Source organism: Pectinophora gossypiella, chromosome 8, assembly GCF_024362695.1.
Source record: "Pectinophora gossypiella chromosome 8, ilPecGoss1.1, whole genome shotgun sequence".
NCBI classification, from domain to species: domain Eukaryota; kingdom Metazoa; phylum Arthropoda; class Insecta; order Lepidoptera; family Gelechiidae; genus Pectinophora; species Pectinophora gossypiella.
Genome location: NC_065411.1, coordinates 16,168,978 through 16,193,251, shown reverse-complemented (window position 1 = coordinate 16,193,251; position 24,274 = coordinate 16,168,978). Strand labels below are relative to the sequence as shown.

Here is a 24,274-nt window from a genome sequence, read left to right as displayed (position 1 = left end):
AACCCATCATTGTCTCGACTACCCCTTACTTGTCCACCTAAGTATACTTATAACCAATTCATCTTGTTTTTGCAAAAAAAGGAACCTTCTTTTTTGCTGCCTCTCCTCCCGTGCATGTCGTAAAAACCGACAAAGGAAAGCGTCCTACCAAAAATGATGAATCTATATAAGCGATAGGCTGATCCCCTACCACCATACGGTTCATCATTATCCATCTTGGGACTATGTATCAAAAGTGGCTGCAAAGAGTCTTCTGATTATTTGTGGTTCTGCCCGCCCCTTCGGGGAACATGGGCGTGAGTTTATGTATGTATGTAAAGAACCCTTTAATATAATATGTAATAAAAAACACACATACGTTATGATTATCCAGAATTGTTTTATTCATAATATTATTATTGATAGGTACAGTATATTAATAATTGTCTAAAATTAACTACGTATATCTACTGTCAATGTCATAATAAATAAAATCTTAAACAATAATAGGCTAAAGATTAATATGGAACTTATGGTACATTATTTTCGCCACAGATCTCTTGATTTTGAGCAAATTAACAAAAATCTTGAAATATTTCCGCCATTTTGGTTTTTCAATGAATTTTTCGTACCTATTTTCTACTTAAATCTATTAATTTATCTACCCTATCTACGGCTTATTCTACTCTTATAACTAAGCTGGAAATCGAATTGGAAGACATAATTCACATTTTATTTTTTGTACTTTTTATAATTATAATTTATTATGATTGATGTAATGACACACCCCGGACATTTCATATAAAAATCATTCTGTGTGCAGCTTAAAGGTAAATGTGAGCGAGACAGTCTGTGCATTCTCATTCCTACTCCTTAGCGGCTTACGGTTACTTAAGGCTAAAGACTCGATAGAATGGGGGTGAAGAAAAAATTATATCCATGTATGTTTTTTTCAAAATGGCGCTTACGTGTTTTAAAGACTCGGCGGGGGAAGGGGGAAAATCACATCTACTACTAGAAGAGGGCGATATAGAAATGAAATAATATCTAATAATGTCACGACGATGAAAAAGAACATGATAATTTTTTTTTTGAAACTGCAAGTCACGTTTTCCAACCAACTCCCAGCAACTCGTGTTACCTTTGTAAGGTCAACAAAGTATTTCCCTCGTGCCATTACTAATGATTTCGTAAGTGTCATCATCGATTATCTTGTAGATGTCCTGTCGGTAGTGTTTCAGGTTGTGAAGGAACCTGATGGAACTCTCTTCACGGATCTTGGTAAGGACCGACGGTAAGGTTTTCGTGCCTGCTTCCTCTGCGAGAGACGCGTAGTACTTCTCCTGTAACAAGAGAAAAAGGAGTTAGAAGAAGTGAACTTACTTCCAAATACTGATGACGATTTATGATTGTTAAGAGTTAAGAAAAAAAAGATTATACTGTAGGTATAATAAGGTTTCTAAATTCAAATTTTTAAAATTAAAAACGTTTTAAATGGTGGTGGTTTATAATGGTGGTGGTCCGGCGTGCGTGTATGAAGCGATTGATGAATGTGGAGGAAGCAAGAGAAGTGTGTCAGGATCGAAGCAAATGGAATTCTATAGTCTCTGCTTACCCCGGTCGGAAATAGGCGTGAGTTTATGTATGTATGTATGTTAAATGGTGAACAAAAAATAAAAAGTGTATGTAGACATAATGAGGAACCGTGTTCCTCAAAAAAAATATCTATAGATGGCGCTGTAAAAATTATCCAACGTTGCTATTTTTATGAATAACAGATATTTGCATCTTTTTGGACTTGATGACTTTGTAATTGATGACCTTTTGCTCGCTTTATATTACACTCAGACACAATTACATCTTCCACACATTATATTATTCTGATCAAAATAAAGAGAAGCAATATCTATAGGTAGCAAGATAAATCATAATGTGATCCAAATATCAAGCAACAATTAATTTTAATATTTTTTTGTAATGTACCTGTCTGTTTGTGTGTGTGGTGTCCGGAAGTAATAAATGTTTCTTTCTTTCTTTTAAAATAATGTTTCTAACATTACTCACATTGTATTTTTGAATAATTTATGTAAGTACCCGAGTAATGAGAAAATAGGTTTTGTTAAATCTTGACAGCGCCAACTAAGTATAACGGGGTGTTAGTGACACCGTAACAAAAACTTTGAGGGATGATTTAGACCATGATTCTAAGTTGATATCAAGTGGAATTTTTCATCGCAAAAGTATGAAACTAAAAATAATTAAAAAAAATTTCTGAATTTTCCGACAGGAAATTCCACTAGATATCAACTCCGAATCATGGTCTGAATTATCCCCCTCAGCATTCGTTACGGTGTCACTAACACCCTGTATTGTTTTTGGGGAACATAGCATGGAAAGTCCCTCAAAGAGGATGAATCCATAATAGCCTTGTTCGAAGAACGCGTGAATTACGTAAATTCAATGAGTTTGAATTAATGAATTCAATGAGTTTGAATTAATGTTTGGAACATAGATAACTGATGTCACGTGGTTTCCAGGATTTGTGCCCGATTAATGGCAATAGCCGTGTCCCCAATCGGACTTAAGCATAGCTGGCGAGGGGTAAGTGTATTTACTATACACCTCTGCTTACGCCTTCGGGTATACATGCGTGGTACGGTCACGAGCATCAATATCCGTACACTTTGGTACCATGTCACATGATTTTTTTTAACAAATTGCACTGTAAATCTCACTAAATGTCAAAAATGTTAGCGCGACAGAGTCCTAAAGTGGATACATTATATTGCTCATGACTGTACTATGTTGTAATAGACTGTGAAACCAATTATAAATTGACACGAAATCTAACTAGGATTAACGTTGCAGAAATCGAATATCATGCGAATGAAAACATCGGATGTCGACAGTACACAGAACCATTTCAAGGCAAACAGTATGATAACCCGATAAGTTGTCAAGTGTATAAACATAAATTACTTATAGCCAGCCAATAAGTAGGTCTATAAGGTTGCAGTCCTTACTCGGTGGTGAAAGAATCAAGACGTGCTGAGCGTTGTATAGTGAATTTTCGCAATTCCAAAGTGTCCACTGCGGTTATGAACGCCTGGTACTTTATATATTTTTAACCAAATATAAAATTAGATAAATTCACGTTATTAAGCAAGAGTAAGTGCATTTAGTCTAAGTTATGTATTTTTATAATATAAGGCATTTTTTATGTATGCTACTAATAAATAAATTAAATTCTGTGTATTTTATTACGATCCCTACTATGATTAGTTTATCAGAAAAGTGATATTTTAAAAATTATATAGGTATGTGCTTATAAGACCCCACACTTAAATATGCTACCTATATAAATAAGAGATAATGCAACAATAAAATTACCCGTCGTAAGCACTTATATATCTGTCACTAAGTGTAGGTTAGTGACCTACATAAACATACATAAGTTAAATTGACAGACACTGACAGAAAACTGTAACTAGGAACTTATATTTTTAAAGAATCCAAAATCAAGCCAGCCGGAACTGCATGACAACCGCGCCGCGCGCGGCGCGACTTATATCGAGCGCTTGGACCAATAAACGATACGAATTCTATCTACGTAGATGAACGTCAAACGGCTATTGGTCGAAGCACTCAATATAATCCGCGCCGCACGCGGCGCGGTTGTCATGCAGACCCACCTGAAGATTTGAAACGAATACAACACCTCCTCTATAAGGGTGATAAAATGAAAAGGCACAAATAAGTAAGTCCTTGGGTGTAATGAACCTTGATATTCACTTATTCATAGTATGCTGCTGCTGTTACGTGTATATTACCAACAACGGCACAACTTAACCCGCAGAGCAATGTAGAAGGTAAGTTTAAAACGTCGAGGATATGTGACTACCCGTGAAGCATATTTAACAAAGTAGGTACCTATTTAGATTTCTTGGAGGGAACATGTTAAAGGTCCCACAAAGTAGCAGATTCATAGAAAATTGCATACTATCCTGGGGTACCGTGAGGAACCCGCCACGCCCAGCCACGCCCAGTAATGAGATGGAGAGAGACCCAGAAAATTGACCATGGATATGTTGAATTGAGATAATGTTGACGGGTATGAGTCGAGTAACTGGAGTGATGGAGTAATGGTTAACTAACATGCTCATCCCGATTTCACAACAGATACGGGTTCGAATCCCATCATAATCAGAATTTGCATCTATTCTCTTTTTGGACATAAGTAAGTGGACAATTTATATTTTTGATTATTTAAGTTAAATTGTAATGAGTATTTTAGTTTTCATTTTGTTTCACAATTGAGGGTTCAATAAATAATTTATTATCAAAAAATATTTATTTCGTTATTTCTACCCTATTCCATTCAACTAAACCTCTTATTATGATTACATTCATATGATAATTATTAATACTACATAATGTCACTTAAAACACGTTGACAATTTTGTACAAATTAAGTACTTATACATAAAAAGTAATATGAAGATATGTATAAACTGAATAATATTGGACCGAGAATAGCGCCTTTAGGCACTTGCGAAGCAAACAAAGTTGTCATCGTCAATAATGCGGTAAATGTCGTCCCTATAGTGCGTTAGATCGTCTAGGAACTTCTGGCTACTGTCGTTGTGGACTTTGGTGAAGACAGCAGGAAGAGGAGAGGCTCCGGACTCCTCTGCCAAAGTGACGTAATAGTCCGCCTGTTTGGAGGTTAGGAATTATAGAGCTCATTTTAACTTGCCTTGGGATTTTAGCTACATTTTCGAGTGACTGTGATACCTGTGTGACATCCAGTTATTTTTGTTAAAAGATATTTTGATAGTAAAGTTTCTTATCCTTACAATGCAAGTTTTTGGAATGATGTGAGAGTGTAATAGACACAGTAATAGACATTGGGTAATTGTTAGAAATAAAATTAACTCTAAACTTCTAAAATTAAAACGAAATGCAAAAAATATGATTTAGAGTTTAAAATAATGTAATTACCGAAGAAAAGCAAGGCATTATACGTCTTCTTGTACTTTTAAAATGAGCTCATATTAAAATACAGGAAGGAAACGCATTCGCTTTGCAAGTTCTTACTGGTATTAATGGCCTAGTTGACATTGTAGGGTCCAGTATTAAGGGAATAGTTGCAGTAGTCTTGTCTTTATAAGGTACGTTTTTGCAGGTATCTCTAATCTATGTACGTACTTATGATAATTAAGCTGTTTGCAATCTTGTATGTTTGGCCTTTACCAGATATTGCAAGTTAAATCGTAGGTTCGATAATGTTTATGTTAATGTACGAAATTTTTTGACTACATGAATTGTGCGCGAATTGTTAGTTAGTTTTGGGTTCAGACAAAAGGTTTGCGTTAAGGTCGGCAAAATGTTTATCAATATATTAAACAGCTGAGTCGAATCAAACCATAACAGGAAAACGATTACTTTGTTTCAAGTGATACGAGTCGGACAGGGAGTCTTAGTATGGCTTTGAAATAGACTACTCTAGGAGCCATCTCACTTGCGTCAGACAGAATACTGCGGGGCGGAAGGAAAGAGTTAAGAGGGAAACCACTGCCCTGTTTTTTCCAAAAAAGTAGCATGGGGAATGCTACACCGACAAGAGGGTGGCTCTTAAATTAGTGATGGGATATATTGCAACCATGTGGCATTTCATCTTCATTTCATTACTTTACTTTAGCTATAGGAGCGGTCAATTTGCCAAGGGTGGAATGCAAAATAAATACCTGATCAGGCCCCATCATATGCGCTTGTCGCTTGGTGTATCCGCGGGCCGCTCGGTCTTGCTTCTCCTCCTCCCAGTGCTCGACCATCTGTTCCCGGGTAGGTAGGCTGAAGGTGCCGTTCATTGACCTCACGTAGTAGCGGACCTAGGGATATTAAACGGGTTAATTTCAAAAGCTGTACATATCTTACAAAAACAGCCAATAATATGCCCAACTGTTTATGTTGAAACATGCCTTGGAATAGTACAATTCCGTATTTTTCTTCCTTTACTGTTTGTCATTAACATAATCATCTCAGTGAAAGTCTTGAGCAGAGCGTGGTTCCCATCCACGTTTATTTCTTTTTGTCCCGAATCTCTTCTTCTTTTTTCTTTAGCTCTCTTTCTTTCTATTTTGTACACAATAGAACAGACAAGAGAAACATACGAAGAAAATACACAGTCCAGGTAAGCTTATCTCTAAGAAAGAAATTTCTTCTAGCTAACCTACGTGATGAGGAGGCATGCAGTGCTTTTTTTCTCTCTTTTTTCTTTTCTACTTTTATTTAATTTAATTCCATGCCATTCAAGACAAATATAAGCGAAGTAAAAAAAAAACTCACCTGAAGATCAAACATGGAGAAGGCGCAGACGTAGTAAGGCACGCCGATGAAGCACATGCTGGGATGGTTGATGTTGACCAGGTGCTTGTAGAGGGGCTCGACGCAGTTGTCTTCAACCACGATCTCACAGGATTCGTGGAGGAATGGGAAGTTGTACAGGTAGCCTGGAAAAAAAAAATGACACTTAGAAGACATAGTCTAGGTACTCGCAGCGTGTTGTTAGACCACTGTCGGTTTATAGTATTGAACAATAGGGACTTTCTTTCTTATAAACAATATCATATATTAGAGTTTGATTAAATACCTGCGCTTTATATAAGTTTGTCAGCAGTATTCAGTATTTCTTTCTTTTTTGAGAAAAGCTTTCGTTTCCCTTCGTGGCATTTACAAGAAAATTAAAAGTAATATTTTAAAACTTACCCGTGCAAAGGAAAACAACATCCACTTCTTCAACAGCGCCATCTTGAAAGAAAGCCTTTCCCCCTTCAAGTTTGACGACATCAGGTTTCTGAATCAAGTTCTCGGGGAACACGGTCTTAGGTTGTTCCTTCAGGTGGTGACTCAAGATGACCTTGGTGGAGACGCTGGTGACCTCCAGGGCGATGTCCATGCCTGATGGACCGGCTCCGATGACTAAAACTTTCTTGCCGGTGAAGATTTCCGGGACGCGGTAGTCGTGGCTATGCATCACGTCACCTGTGGGTGAAATGGCATCTTGTTGAAAGTTTTACAAAAGTTTCAAAGGACTTTTGAATGGTCTGTCACCTTTACTGTTTATTTTTCATGTTATGTCCCATATAGTTAGTATATGCGGTGAGATAAACCTAACTCAGCCGCTGGGGAACGGAGAGTTGCCGTTCTATACGTATATTATTCCTTATTCTATGGCTAATTCTTGTGCATCGACACAAACCTAACTAAATTTTGTAACAGAAGTATGAATGAAGTGAATAAATAAATAACCTAATCTACTCTCGTGTGGGCTGAGTGAGAGGTCAATCCAGGTGTCGGGGTAATAAGAGTGAGCCGCCATATGTCTCTAACATAGCTCATAAAAGCAGAATTATACACACCTTCAAAAGTTTTAAGTCCAGGTATATCAGGTATGAACGGAGTGTTGTAGTGGCCGTTGCAGACAAACATGTAGTCATATTCCCTGGTCTCCGACACTCCAGTAGTCAGGTCCTTGAAGGAGACATTCCACAGCTCTCCTGATTCCGTCTGCTTGGGGATCACCAGCTGGACGTGATGCTTGAACTGGAATTAATTTATTGTTGTTATCTGGATGTTTCAAAGACAGAAATAAGGATATCTTTATAAAATTTTTATGTAGAAATGATAGATACTTAAAAGTGCTTCTCCTGTACCCAAAAGTTGTCCAGAAGAAGCCGCCTATTGTTCTCTTTCTTTATCTATCTTCTGTATCTTTATTTTCTAGCAGGATAATCTATCGGGGTAACGATATGAATTGGTGCGAGCGAAGATTGTCCGTTATATACGTAGTATTATTCTATGCTGTCAGTAAACGGTTGTGTCCGTATGAGTGATTGTCTATCCCGATTCGGAATATTTTTTGTGTGTCAATGATTGTGAGTGATTGATTACCTTAATGTGTTCTGTGACTCCGTGTTTGTCAGAGTACATCTGGAGGAAGGCCAGCATATCCTTAGCTGGTAGGTAGGACTTCTCGCTCTCAGGTATCGGGAAATCAGGGAACCCCATGATCTCTTTCGGGAGGTTAGTCCTGGAAAAAATATGTTCAGTAAGTATTTGAATCGATGTATTTGGATATCCTAAATGATAATTCTTGATCATGTGATTGTAGCTCACCTAACCTGAAGAGTTTTCATAAATCTGGCCTGCAGCGACTCTTACAGGTTAAGTCACATACCTTCGAAAACATTTTTTTCGGGAATGAGGGATTCCTCACGATGATCTTTCAGTGCTGCACAGTGATAATCATCCAAATCTATGATTTTCGAATTTGTTTTCGAATTCATGTTTTGCAATGATTATCATTGTGCTCAACGGTGAAAGAAAACATCTTAAGACCTAAGCCGGTGTTAGGATGTGTGAGTAAAGAGTTCATCCAGCTACCACAGCTCTGCTGACCATTTAGGTATTCTACATGTACATGTTATTGTCAATACATAAAAGAAAATAAAAGTCAGAAAAGGGTCATAAGCTTCGACCTAGTAGTCAAATAAACCTCCTAATCGTCCGCGGTGGAAAGGTGCCTATAACACTCGTATGTTTAGGTACTTGTACACATTAAATCATTGTTTAAAAAAGATTGATAACGTCGATAGCAACCAAATTTTATGGAACCGGGCATTGGCATCGACTTGCGTTACTCATTACAAAGTTGTAATCATTTGAAATATTCTTATCAAAAATAGCTTTATATATTCTTAGGAACATTTCTCATACTGTTACTAAACTTCTGACCTTTTGTTGTTTGTTAATTTTATCAACTTATTGACCATCAGGCAACAATAACTGCCAATAAATACTTCAGATAAATCGATCACTACCTTGAACCACGTGGAATCCGTGTGCATGATAACGGATAATATATTGATAGATATATGCTTCAATCGATTCGTTTTTATTGACAATTAAATTAATGATGGGTACATTATAATGCAGTCAATGAAAAGTTTCACTTATTGTTTACCACGGTAGGGGTAGTTTTTATTTCATTGAAAATCGCAAACATATTGAGTGACGCAAAACCAGTTTTCTTTTTAACATAGCCAAGTCTTACTATTCAGTACTTAAGGCTATTGAGAAGGAAATTCCCAGTCGTTCAACTGGTAAGACTACTGGGAATAGGGGAAACAAACTAACTTTTTTTTCGAAATATTTATTTGCACTGAAGATATTTCTGATTTTATATAAAATAAAAAACTATTCCTACAAAAGAAAAAACTATCAAAATTAAACTGTCCCTGGTAAATAAGAAGTTAGTTGGGAAGCTCCTGCTTCATTGACTCTTCATTGGCTCTTTAGTAATAAAAAATATACAAGCGCGAACGTGTGCGCAGGTATTTGACAACTATACTTTCCAGGCCCCCAAATAAAATACAGATGGCGTTGTAAAATGTCATCTAGAAATCATTTAGAAATCATTTATTTTAGATATAAGTACGTAGGTAGGGGTGAACATAGTAATTACAAACTTATTTCTAAAAAGGGACGTCAGCTCAGCAATATGTTGTGACACTCCGATATTGAGGGAGTGCCACAAAGCTGATTTTCATATCTTTGCAACAATGAGCAACAATTGCTCATGTACTGCTGCAAGTAAATATGTAATCGTCTTCGGTTGACACCGTCGCATAATTGGAATCAAACATCACTTAACAGGTACTTTCGTTTGAGTCCTAATTATGAATGAGTATATATTATAATATTTTAGCATAGTTCACTTCTGTGGGTTTACAATTCAATGTTTCACCGATAAAAAATTTAGATAATAATAATTATCACAAAACAAGTGACTTGTCTTTTTACCGACTTCAAAAAAGGAGGAGGTTCTCAATTTGACCGTATATTTTTTTTATGTTTGTAAAATCATCAGCTTAAATGAAATGCTCTTGCAGTAGGAACTTCGTAGTATTATTATATACTGTAAGTATAATGTGTGCAATGGAGTAGGTACATTTCTTTATCTGGGAATGAACTTTACTTCGCGATAAATCAGAGATTTGTAACCTATGCTTTACGATTTATTTCTAATCAATTAATGAAGATATCGTCATTTTTGACCTTTATAACAAGTTGATTGAGCAATAAAGAGAAATTACGGACAATCTCACCACGAGTGACATTTCAAACGTGATTAAACTTAAATTAGGTCATGCAACGCGAGATATACAAGTAGTAGGAATTCATAAGTTACAAGCGTTTACTCTAGAACGATCTCGTTCGAGATGGTGAGATAGCCCCCGACCCACAGCGTCTCTTGTAGGTGGCGTAAACTTGTTACTAATGACGCTTCAAGAAAAATATTTCAATTTAAAAATATAAGTTTATAAACTAAAAACGAACTACGGAATATAATAAAGAAACGGAATGTAGAAAATAGGTAGGTACATAATTCCTTGAAAATTCTTCCGAATAGTGATGTTTAGGAGATAGCCATGGTCGTATGCCAATTTCTCCTGAGATTTGCTTAACACGGCCACAACATACAATCACGGATATCTAACACACAACTAACATTCGGAAGAATTTCAGATAATAAAATTAATAATAATTGATAATAATAGAATTTTAGAAATATCTATTTTCTTGTTTATAGATTTTAAACGTGCTCTCGACACGTGCTTTAGGTATGCAATATTTAGAGATAAAACCTATGCTCAAATACAATAGGTACTACGTATATGTGATATATAATTATTCAAAAATATTATCTAATGGCAAAGCCATGTATAGAATTATGTTGCTATCTAAACTCTTTATCTTTATTTTGATCAGAATAATAATAGGTGGAGATGTGTTGTGGCTGGGTGTAATGACAAGGGTCAACATTTATACCCAAAAAATGCATATGTCTGTTATCTATGAAATTAGAAGTATAAACGAAGGCAAATCTGTACAGTGCCATCTGTATTTTTTTGGGAATGAAGCCTGGATGTTCCCTCATTGGAAGAAATCGTGGTTTGATTGATTGGTTTGAGTGAGAGTGATTTTTCAAAAGAGGATTTTACTGTAATGTCAGGTTGAGATTTCCTGACACAATAGTTAAACAATAGGGTTTGAATTTTAAAAGAACAATAAACTGTCTTACTAAAACGGTACCACCATATACGTCACCAACATTTTTCTCACCTTAAACTCTTGTACATGCTGGTGTGGATAGGGAGTCCAAAGTCATCGTAGCCAGTGTTCTCCGTATAAACCCAGGTCCCGCCAAGTTGACCAGCTTGCTCCAAAATGTCCACTTGACTGACGCAAGGTTCTACCAGGAGATGACGAGCTGCGCAGAGCCCAGCCGCACCAGCTCCGATGATGCACACTCGAGCCATTCCTAAAGGTGAGAAAGGAATTCAGTTCGTTAGTTCAAACGATCTCTTCGCTATTTCTGGACGCCTGGTACTCGAGCGTTCTGCATGAGCAAGAATCATGGGAAATTATAACAATAAGCCATTGTTTGTTTTATCGTTGAGAATTAGAAATTTTAAGACAGTGCTGATGGCGCTTTTTGCTCATTTCTTTACTCTGTCGTTAAATCCAAATAGAACATAAGCTAACGGCTACATCCCAACTGGGGTTGTCAGATATACATACATCCATCGCAAGATGACCTAAGTACCTGACCGAGCTTTCAGTTAGGCCCACGTGGTAGTAACTATGTTAAATAACTCATTGTTGCAAGTCCAGTACTGGGGTTCGAACCGGCGCTCCGCGTTTGAGAAGCAACTCGATGAACTACAGGACTACAGTGACAATTTCATCACCAGCCCATTAACGTCCCCACTGCTGGGACACGGGCCTTCCCTATGGATGGATAGGGAGATCGGGCCTTAAACCACCACGCGGGCCCAGTGCGGATTGGTGGTTATTAACGACTGCTAATGCAGCCGGGACCAACGGCTTAACGTGCCTTCCGAAGCACGGAGGAGCTCGAGATGAAAACTTTTTTTTTGTGGTCACCCATCCTATGGCCGGCCTTTGCGAAAGTTGCATAACTTCAACAATCTCAGACCGAGCGCGTTTACCGCTGCGCCACCAAGCTCCACAGTGACAATTTACAACATATACGTACTTAATCATATTTTATAAACACTCATTGAAAGAACAACGTTGTAAACTGAGGTTAATAGTTGACTTCCTAATTGATACTTTTCCACGTTTCGTGTACAAATATTATTGCAAAAATACGAAAAACATTATGATAAGAGCGTCTCCAATTTCTGGAACCTTGGTAACACTTATCGGATGAAAAAAAAACATGAGTTTCGTGACCCCAATTATTATGTCTGTAATGACATTATGACAAATTCTACTTATAGGTCCATAAAAATAAAATTAATTTCTGGTAACTACCTACTTTATCACAAAAGCAATCAACGGAATGCTAAAATAATCCATTAAGTTGTGATAGTATTGAAATGAGGAGCTCGGTGGCGGCGCAGCGGTGAACGCGCTCGGTTTGCGATTGTTGAAGTTAAGCAACTTTCGCAAAGGCCGGTCATAGGATGGGTGACCACAAAAAAAAAGTTTTCATCTCGAGCTCCTCCGTGCTTCGGAAGGCACGTTAAGCCGTTGGTCTCGGCTGCATTAGCAGTCGTTAATAACCGTCAATCCGCACTGGGCCCGCGTGATGGTTTAAGGCCCGATCTCCCTATCCATCCATAGGGAAGGCCCGTGCCCCAGCAGTGAGGAAGTTAATGGGCTGATGATGATGATGATGAGTATTGAAATAGTATGAAATATAATTTGTTATAAAGTTAAATACCTACCTACGTAAATGCACTCATAAGCTCATAACATAACTTCATTAGTTACTATAAAATCGACTACGCCTTGTTTAGATAACTTTAGTTTGTGCAGTAGTCTCACATTCATTTCAATTAGACTAAACTTAATATAATTTCGTCATCATTAGTCATTACCTGTACTAAATTTTTAATAAAAAAGCCTATTGCAACTTAAATAGTGCCCTAATGTCCTCCTTCAAAAAAATATAGTACTTAATACAAATTCAAATAAAGCTATCAACTAACTAATACGGCCAGTAACACATCGCGGCATCTAGGCAGGTAGGTATTATGTTTTAATCAAGAAGGTACTTACGTCAAACACAATAATTTATGTAAAGTAAGCATAATATCAGAATGCAATGTTTCCATTCACAATAAACGGAAGCTCAGCTCGACTATTATAAAATCTTCCAATCCGTTTATGCGTTTAGTTACCTATTCATAAACCATTTAAAATGTAAGGCAGTAATTAGATACAATCACGCAGACATAATTTTACGAGATTTACGTCAGAGAAAACTGACAGACCCCTCCCTTCCTCTCCGAAGCACGGATAATCTTATTTTCTTACAATCGTGTGATCATCTTGCAATATCCTAACAAAACTAGGGATCACAGTGATTTTTATGGTCATGTCCATACTAGGATTCTAATCCGGGACCTCCGGATCGTGAGACCAGCGCTTTAACCACTGCACGGGACACGGGAGACAGAAAACTTGCATTCTAACGTTTTCTAAGAAGAACGACTACATATCTATAAGTCAATGACTTTCCATGACTTAAGTTGACCTCTCCATTCACCAAACTGCAGACTCAGTAGAGTACTAATTATTATTGTACGTAGACTAAGAAGTGACGGGAGCTAAAACACTTTTAGTACTGCATTTTTTTGACGTGACTTATTGTAGCTTTGCCGCAAATGACATTAACTACTTGGCCGGACAACTAGGGAGCTCCGAGGGCTCTCACCCGGTACCCAAGGCCTAACTGGGTAGTTAGGCGCGAAAATATAATAAAAAATAAATAGTACTGCATACATACGTACTACATAATGTAAATCCCGTACCTAAATCCCTTGGGTCACAAGGGGTCGTTAGTCGATTCGGACCGCAAGCGGTTCGGACCACGGTACTAATCAACCAACAGTATTTTATAAATCGATTGTTTGGCGCCGTTTTGCTGCAGTAGGTTTAGATAGTGAATTATTTACTTAAGTAAATTTAATTTTAGCTCGTGGTCCGAATCGTTCGACCCATTTTAAAAGATACTTAGGGCAATTCTCGCACAACTCCAACTATAGAGGTGCGCAACGACCTATTCAAAAAGTGCATTACCAGTCGATTCGCCCCGCGGTCCGAACCGCTTACGGTCCGAAAACAGTACGGATACACATAATATTCTACATCGACGTTTATCAACGTTTCTGGCGCAATCCAGTTTCGTAGGGCGTTATCTATGCCATTTGTTATTGGTTTGTTTGTTTGTACCGGTACAAGTATCCAGGCGCGATAAACCCAAGAAAGGGATGTGATACTGTGAATGGATATATCTATGACGAACTGGGTGCCTTCAGGGTTGTTGTCTTAATTTTTGTAGAAGGTGAGAGCCCTCAAATGTTACTAACATTGTCGTTCTACAGCGAAATCGAATAACACGAAAGCGCCTTTTAGCGGTTAAGAAAACCTCGCAATAGACTCGCTAATTTCAATCCAGGGAAATTTTTTGGTCTCAATTTTACTAAACTACATATCGGTTTTTTTATTTTTTTTGACGCGACTTTATGTAGATTTGCTGCAGTAACTACTTGGCCGGACAAATGGGGAGCGCTGAAGGCTCTCACCCGGTACAACGTTTAAGACAACAGGCTTGTGGGTGCACAGTTGGGCGCGAACTTCACCTCAAGGCGTCGTCTGAGAGGAAAAATATAATGAAAGAATTAATCGGCCCTAGTGGACCGATAGCGATAAGCGCTGATTGCGGGAAGTCGTCGACTATGCCGCGCCGGCGGGTTCGGTATCCGGGTCCTGAAGGGGGTTTTGTTGAATAAAACCACATCAATATGCTAAGCCCCTTTTACGTGGAGCACGAACTATCGACGAGTATTTGGGCGATATGCTGCCAACTAGTGAAGTGCCGCTTTCTCGGGAATGTTCCCAAAGTGGGAATGTTTGCGTAGTAAAAACACTGGTTGCTTTTCTTTTTCAAATAGTTGTTCAGTCTGCCCACTCCAATGGACATGGAATTGCTTTGGAAAATGGGTCTAAATAGTCGCGGGTCCGAATCCCATTGGAAGCACATATCACAAAAATATTTTTATCACAAGGTCCGCTCACCTAACCTGAAGATTTGTCAGGTCCGATTTTTTAACCAGTCCATTACAGATGAGACCAAAACGCCTTTCTCAGGTAAGTTGCCTCAAGACATTCACTCACGTGACATTTTTGTTTTTAATTTCTTATGTTTTTTTTGTGCACTAAATATAGGTAGGCTTTTAACGTTACCATTTTTAAAACAGACGTGCCAGTGGAAGTGAGTAAAACGTTTATTTTTTAGCCATTATTAAAAATGGAAGGACTTAGATACAGTTTTAAACATTTATTATTTTTCGAGTTTTGTATGAGAGCAGTTTCATGTTTTAACTATCAAGTTTGTAGGTCAGGTTATTGACATCTAATATCAGATGATTGACGAAAGACGAGTGTTTGGGTAATGTTTCAAAATCGTGAATATCTTTAGATTGATGATAATGATGAAACTAGCCATCTAGTTACGCGATAATTTTAATATTCCGCGATAAAAAGAGGTTTCAGTCTATATAAACTGTGCGGAAAACTGGAGGATAATCAAAGGACCCTAATAAAATTAAAAATAAATAAATAAGTTGTTTTATTGCAGAAATCATAGTTCCATACAGAGTTTCAATTAATTATCGCTCTTAATATTGTAAGATCATAATTATTTTCAATATTAATTAAATTACTATACAGATGCAATCAAACATTAAATATTAGACTGCGGCTTTAAAAGCCTTAACGTACATATTTTTTTGCATTTTAAAAATATATTCAAGTGACATGATATTATATATAATCTTCCTTACGTTATCCCTATCGTAAGTGCCGCTTACCTAACCTGAAGATTTAACAGGTCCGGTTTTTTACAGAAGCGACTATCTGACCTTCCAACCCGCGAATGGAAAACCAGCTCAATACAGGTCAAATTCAAATTCAAATTCAAAAATATCTTTATTCAGTAGGTAACATAGTTACACTTTGAATCGTCAATTTTTACATAACGAACGTCTCATCCGCCTAAAACTACTGCAGCTTCTCACAACCTGTATAGCCGGGGAAAAGAAGCTGCAAGAAAAACCTCGGCACAGGGCCCTAGACGTTCTTTAAAAAAAAATAAAAATAAACATAAAATATTGATATACAATTGAGTAATTTAGCTGCCTAATATCTGTTCTCAGACAGTTAATCCCATGCTAGGTATAGGTCACATACCTTCGAAACGTATTTCTCGGGTAAGCATGTGGGGTTTCTCACGACGTTGTCCGTCACCGCTGAGCACGTGATAATCATTTATGATACAAACATGAATTCGAAAAATGATTTCGAAAATCGTAGGTGTAGGCCTGTGATGGATTTGAACCTGCGATCTCACACTGAGACTCAAGCGTTCTTCAAACTGTACCAGGGCATCGGCACGGAATTCTATCTAACTAGCCCGAGACGGGAATTTATTTAGATATCTTTGAATATTAGGTATGTCGTGTACTTACGCATGAGGTTATCAATGGAACTAAAAGAGCGATTAAAATATAAGGATCCAGTTATAAGAGATCTATGCAAATGGATTGCTAAGTTTTAAGAGTATGAATTAACACTTTCAAGGACAGAACGTCTAATGACGTTCCGATTCCAAGTTGTCGTACTACCTGTTATGAACCATCAATGACCCATGGTCTCTGTCCGTGAAAGGGTTAATTTTGCACGTTGATTTAATAGGATTACAAGAATTAGGTTTATTTTGTTTTTTTTTTTATATTATAGTACTTATTGGATTTTTACGCGACAATGACGGAATGCAACCGTTAAAATAAATTATTTTTAATGCCTATACTACAAATTGTTGTATTTTATTTACGTATAAACATTTCATTACTTTTCATTGCACTTGATTTTTTTAATAACACTCACCTGCGATATAATATTTTTTTCCAAGAACTTTAAAATTGATTTTTTTCACAGCACTTCACACAACAATTTCTGGTAGATTGTGGGTATTAATAAATTATATATTTTTTTTAAGTAGCTAGTGTTGACTAGAGGACGATTGGTCACCAAATGCGATCAGCGGGGATCGACTCCGGGTTATATGCGCAAACGCAGCGTCGCAACGTCTCATTTCAATGGCATGTATTTTTCACGATATTCGACTTTTCTTTACATTTCTTTTTAAATAAGAGGGTACTTTTTTCAAATGACTTTAAAAGACTTTGGAAACATAGTTCTGTAACGAATTATTGCTAAGTAGGTTTGTTCTTTTTGTAAGTTGTACTTTTTATGAAGAATAGAAAACACGGTAGATATAGGTTGGTTTATAAATAACTAGGTTTAATGTTTTTTTTAGAATGAGGAGTTCTTAACCAAAAGGATAGACAAATTGTTAAGTATGTACCTAGGTATTTTATTCATAGTACTTAAATCGAAAGAATTCGTAAGTAGGAGGTACCTAATTTGGTTTTCGATAAGAAGATTTAATTTTGATTTTCGATTCAGTCAAATCAATCTAACTAACCAACCAGGTAAACATAACCTACTTAAAGGTTTTTGTCCTATCAGTTTCGCAAGTATATCAGTAAGTTCCCGTCTAAAGCCTGCCAGCCTACCTCTTACCAACTCCTGGTGCCCTGGTAGTCAATATCTCGTGACCTCTGATCGTATAGCATTAAAGGTGAGATAAGGGATCTGCTTATGCTGGTGGTTTGGTGATGACGAAACTAGGCAAGTGGCTTGCATTAGATTTGTTAGACGCTTAGAAACTTCCGGTGTGAGAAGGACGGAAATATAAACAACATATAGCTATCTCGGGTGGTTTATTTATCTGCATATAGTTAATTCGGATTGTATTTTTAGTTAAATTTATAAAATAACATTTCTACGGCCTTTGAACGTTACTTAGGTCCACGATCCGAAGGTTCTGGGTTCGAATCCCCATGTGGACATATCACAAAAATCAATTTTTGATTACTAGTTAACTCTGCACATACTGGCCTTTTGTTCGGACCATCATCATTTTAAATTACGAAATTCTCATTCCATTCCATTCGCATTTCCTTTCATTTTACTCACTTTTGACTCACTGCATCCCCGACCTTCATTAAAACAACAAGTACCTATATTATACCTACTGTTTAGGGCCGTGTCCTCTAATTCCTAAGTCTTGATTCCTTTTGTGAAATGTGTATATTGTGAACTATTATGTTTGTGACTATGTTACTTAGTTTGTGAAGTGTTTTTAATAAACTGTATATATTCCTGTTGCTGTTGCTTCTACTTTATCATCGTCATCATCGTCATTCCCCTACTCTGCCGGCACGTCGGGATACCATATCCTCACCTCTCAGCGTGCCGCAGGACATTGCAGGCTGAACGAGAGATTCTCCGAAAGTAAGATAACATCAAATGCCAAATAACATAAAAACAAAAACATTCGAGCTTAAAATACATGAGTCCATCAAAATATTATGTAGTTATTTTCCTAATACTTATCTACTGTACCTATTAGGAAAATAACTTTAATATTTTTATTTAAGTAATGTAAAAAAATAAATTAAATTAATTTTAATATTTAAATTAATTTCAACTATTGTAATGAGGGGTTAAAAAGGCCACATCACAGCAATTCATCTAAAAAAAAACAATAGGTATTACTATTTGACATTTGTGTGCATTGCGCACTTACTTTTATATGCGCAAAAGTCATATTGCAATATTGCTTTTTTAGATGAAATGGCCTTTTAACTCCTAACTACATAAACAGCCTAAAAACGTCCCATTGCTAGGCACAGGTTTTTTATAGGTGAACCACGACGCTCCATTGCAAGTTGGTTAAAAACAAGACCCTTATCAAATTCAAATTCGAATTCGAAATCAGAATCCAGATTCAAATTAAGAAAACCATTGTTTTAAGATTTATTCCCCAGGTTCGAACCTACGGGCCTCTGCAATATTAAGCCTAGAAAAGTAAGTATTGTGTCTGGTCTAGTGTTTAGAGCGTTGGGCTCACGATCTGAAGGTCCAGGTTCGATTCCCGATTTAGTTAATGTCCCCGCATTAACGAAATCACTATGTGAGACTGTCCTTTATTTGATAAGAACATTGTAGGCTTGAATTAGCTAATTGTCCGAAATAGTAATCTGATTCCGTGCTTCGAAGGGCACGTTAAGCCGTTGGTCCCGACTATTAGCCGTAAAAAAACACCCCCCCCCCAACCCCTCTGGTTGATAGAGGGAAGGCCTGTGGCTGTTTATTTATGTAAGTAAGTATTGTGGATTATTTCAGAAAAACAAGAAGGCCATACTTATTTATTAAAATTTTGTCGACGCTACGCATCAGCCAATACGGCGCAAGATTGCGTGAGATTACCTGCGCGTACGCTTGGCGGGAGAGTGTCGCGTCGCAAATGCGATTCAAACGGTATCTGACGCAACAGTTGCTACGCTTACAATAGTCTAACCTAATCTAATGTGGGTGGTGTGTGTGTGTTTGGGTGTGTGTGTGAGGGAGAAATGTAAACACATGTATGGACGTATGCGCCTATATTATTACCTAATAGAATTATATTTATTTATAGGTTTTATAACAACATAATGGCCCCGATTCCTGCAGACACCGCCTAATTTTATTTAATGTTATATCCGTCATTTTCATATCCGTCGAAAAGGAAAGGGACGGATGATTCACAGCTCTTAATTTTAGGAAGAATGAGTGAATGAATGAATAACCCGGGCGAATCAAAAGGTACGTCGCTGGTATGCAATCCGTTTGACGTGCTGTCTACTTAACTGTGTCGGGTTATTGACGGATGTAAAATTTTTAGACGGTTGGTTTAGATTTGTGCTTAAAATTGACGTGTGTTCCATAAATTTTATGCTTGTCGATTACCCGTCCCTTTCCTTTTCGGCGGATAAGAAAATGACAGATATAACTTAAAATAAAATTAGATGGTATTTACAGGAATTAGCACCAATATGCTAACGACTGTATCCCATTAGAGGTACATCCATCACACGATCGTTAACTAAGTACCCTCACCTCACCGAACCTTATGTTAGACCATCGTGCGCGATAGGTAGTGAGACGTATCGCCGTCAATAATGGACGAACTGTGATAATGAAAACTGCACTTGAGATAAATTAATAACTCATTGGTGCAAGTACGTTACCGGGGTACGAACCGGCGCTCCCCGTTTGAGGAGGAAGCCGGTGTGAACCACAGGGCCACGGTGACTTTAAAAAATATTGGTTAAAATAATAGATAGATTGATTGATAGTTTTATAGATTTGTACGTAGGTAAGGTATGCATGTACACAACATATTCCATGCTTACTGTATATCTAAATACTTAGTTATTTATAGGTATATTTTTTTAATCTATAATATTTGATGATTCTCCACCAACCCACAGTGGAGCAGCGTGGTGGAGTATGCTCCATAGCCCCTCCGGTTGATTGAGGGGAGGCCTGTGCCCAGCAGTGGGACGTATATAGGCTGTTTATGTTATGTATGTTAATATTTGAATGGGTCAATAATAAATTATAAAATGATAATCTAAAAATAGAGGCCAGTCTAAAATGATCAAAAAAGTACATCATATTGCTTTTCGACTACTTAATTTTCGAATTTTATTTATGAATTATGTAACAATAAGTAGGTACGATGTTTGACCGCTTTTATTGATGACGTAACAGGACAGTATTTCCGTACAAAATTAAAAAAAAACTTTCGTTTTGACGTTTCATAAAAATAATCTCATTTGACTAGTTTGTCAAGTAGCCTATTTTTTTTTTTTGGAATTTTTGGCCTGGTTACAAAGACCTTTAGGCCACGTCTGTATTTTGGAGCTGGTTCCAGTAGACACAGAAATATGCACTTATATTTTTTGTTAGAAAGATTGGGGTAACTGTCTGATGCAACCGGTCATCTATTTACGTCGTGTCAGTTTTGCGGTAAAAATAAAACATAATGTCAAGGATTTTAAGCACTGCACGAGATATGTCGGGTGAATCTACTAGAGTTACCAAAAACACATATGGAACTAGTTAGGAATGGGGCGCATTATACAACTATCAAAATTTATAATAAAATTCCAAATATCATAAAGCGCTTTCCGCCATCAATTGAAATCCTTATTGCGGGATAAATGTTATTATAACATAAACGTTTTTTATGTGATCGTGACTTGCATACTTGGCCTTCTTATTTTTTTTTAAATTAATTCTATTTTGTTAAATGAACTACTTACATATTTTTTTGTTTTTTTTTTATTTATTGTTTTTACTTGACATTTTTTATATATAGGCAGTTTATGTTATGTTATTTTTTATATTAACAATGCTATAAATAATTAATTGTGCATGCTTTAATGACATTTCTCTTTTTTTATGAACACTTATACAAATTTACGATGTCAATTTGCGATGCTCTGTAGGTACTGTTATTAACTTTAAGACTTCTTTATAATGTACATAAACATAAACAGCCTATACCTATACGTCCCACTGCTGGGCACAGGCCTCCCCTCAATCAACCGGAGGGGGTATGGAGCATACTCCACCACGCTGCTCCACTGCGGGTTGGTGGAGGTGTTTTTACGACAAATAGCCGGGACCAACGGCTTAACGTGCCCTCCGAAGCACGGAATCATCTTACTTTTTCGGACAATCAGGTGATTCAAGCCTGAAAAGTCCTTACCAAACAAAGGACAGTCTCATAGAGTGATTTCGACAATGTCCCCATCGGGAATCGAACCCGGACCTCCAGATCGTGAGCCTAACGCTCTAACCACTAGACCACGGAGGCTGCTTTATAATGTTCTAAGTATGCGTCGTGATAGCCTAGTCGAAGAATGCGTACCTAACCTGAAGCCTTAAAAGGTCTACTGACACCTTTACAAAAGCGACAGCCTGTGACATTCCAAACCGAAGGAAAACACGAAAAAAAACCGTAACCAAATCGGACCATCCGTTCTGGAGCTACGACGGTTCGGACAGACAGACAAATAAAGGGATGAAACTTATTACACCTCATAATTAAAAGACATAATAACGGGTTCTTACCGCGTTTAAAGCAGGTATATGAGACTCTCGATATTCATGTATTTATGTCATCCCGTGATCATGGCACTTGCAACAGTGTCGAATATCGAATCGGGAGTCTCATATCCCTGCTTTACGCGGTAAGAACCCGTTATTATGTGTTTTAATTATGATAATAACCGCGTAAACTTATTACACCTCGCCGCGTTGCGCAGGGGTTTTAAAATACCTTTCTCAGGTATATGGGTTCAGCGCTTATCGCTATCGGCCCGTTAAGGTCGATTAATAATTCTTTCAAATATAATCCTCTCTAAAGACGCTCTGATCCGAGGTTCGTACCCAACTGGGCACCTTCAGGCCTGGGGGGTTAAAATGGCCACTTCGAAGCAATTCATCTAATAAGGCGCAATTTGACATTTGCGCATAAAAAAGTAAGTGCGCAATGCAAACAAATGTCAAAAAGCAATATTGCTTTGCACCAGGTGAGAGCCTTCAGCGCTTCCCATTTGTCAGGCCGAGTCACATCAAAAAATCAAACCTCGCAAAGAGAGGAAGTGTTTTTCCAACTAATCTACCACGGACCTTCCTCCTTTATAATTATAATTTAGTAAATAAAAAGTCAGTACCTTGACCTCAATGAACGCGGTAGCCCCTAGTAAACATCGAGAAAGTTCTACAGAACGTACAGAACAACACTTGTAATAATTACTTAAGTATATATTAGTAGCTTTTGCCCGCGGCTTCCGTCGCGTTAAATTCGGGGTAACACGGTTCCCCTTTCAATTCCAATTGCAAATGTTATATAGCTTCCAACCTTGACAACAGCCCAAAGTCCCATACAAAACTTCCTAAACCCCCCCTTTAAAAAAAAGCAAATCACATTTAATAATTTTTTTTTGGTAGTCTCTAATAGCACCAATTTTTCGCTTTCTGCCTTGAAAATTGCGGAATGTCCATATCCACCCCCCATTTTAGGGAAGTGGGGGGTTAGAAAGAGACATAATATAGCCTACTAGCTTTTGCCCGCGACTTCGTCCGCGTGGCGTGTTATAAAAGAGAGATCTTTGTGTATGTGGGAGCTAGTGCATGCCAAATTTCAAGCGTCTAACTTAAGTGGTTTAGATTTTTCATACAAAAGGATTTTCCCGCTAATTCCCGTTCCCGTGGGAATTTCGGGAATTCCTTTCTTAGTGCACCTCTACCTTACCTAAGCTACGTCCCTTCCAAATTTCTAGTGCCTACGTTTAGCCGTTTAGGCTGTGCGTTGATATGTCAGTCAGTCAGTTTCTCCTTTTATATATTTAGAAGATATCACTGTCCATCATTTAAAAAATCACGTCAATTCGTCGCTCTGTTTCGCCGTGAAAGACGGACAAACCAACAGACACACACACATACACTTTCGCGTTTATAATATTAGTAAGTGTGGATATTTATGTATACAACATTATAATTATCGTAACATATCGACGTACGTGTTTGACTCAACCTTGTTTACGTAAGTTTTAAATTTTGCACTGAATTCTATCCGGTATTATGCAGACGGCGATAAGGGAAATTGGATTGATATATAATAAGTAACATGTCATAAGCTCGCGACTATATTGCCAATTGGGCTAGTCAGAGGTACAGAATCGCAAGATGAGTTGAAAACATGAAACCATTCTTCACCTAAGATTTCTGTTAGATCAACGTGATATGTGCTACTTAGTCGAACGAACAGTAGACTTAAATATTTTTTTATTTTATTTTATTTTATTTGGGTAACTTACAGCGATAGTATACTTAAACAACAGAATTACTTAAAAATAGAACAGCCTTTACAAGTTACTACAAATACGAAGGAAGTTACATAATAAGACCTAAATGAATTTTATACGTTTTGCTAAAAACACTAAAGACAGGATCAATTCAAATTTAAATTCAAAACTATCTCACCCGGTACAACGTTGAAGACAACAGGCCTGAGGGTGCCGAAGTTGGGCGCGAACCTCGACTCAGGGCGTCGTCTGAGAGGGAAAATATTTGAAAGAAATTAATCGACCCTAGTGGGTCGATAGCGATAAGCTCTGATTGAGGGAAGTCGTCGACCACGCCGGCGGGGTCGATATCAGGATCCTGAAGT

The 24,274-nt window shown here is 37.4% G+C and overlaps 2 protein-coding genes across 3 annotated transcripts in view; one reads left to right on the top strand and one right to left on the bottom strand.

Annotated features, from left to right (window-relative positions):
- LOC126369198 (uncharacterized) overlaps window positions 1-24,274 on the top strand; it is a 456,612-nt gene that overhangs the window by 137,260 nt on the left and 295,078 nt on the right. The window lies entirely within an intron of this gene.
- Window positions 360-17,185, bottom strand: LOC126369240 (senecionine N-oxygenase). 2 transcript variants are annotated; one of them, XM_050013580.1, is made up of 8 exons: window positions 17,026-17,185; window positions 11,167-11,365; window positions 7,933-8,071; window positions 7,401-7,584; window positions 6,748-7,023; window positions 6,328-6,491; window positions 5,727-5,870; window positions 360-1,322 (listed from the first exon to the last, which is right to left on the bottom strand). In XM_050013580.1, exons 2-8 carry the CDS (start codon window positions 11,361-11,363, stop codon window positions 1,131-1,133), a joined length of 1,296 nt encoding a protein of 431 aa, XP_049869537.1. In that variant the 5' UTR covers window positions 11,364-11,365; window positions 17,026-17,185; the 3' UTR covers window positions 360-1,130. The 2 variants fall into 2 exon arrangements, with proteins under 2 accessions (XP_049869537.1, XP_049869538.1); XM_050013581.1 differs by lacking the exon at window positions 360-1,322 and adding an exon at window positions 4,312-4,694.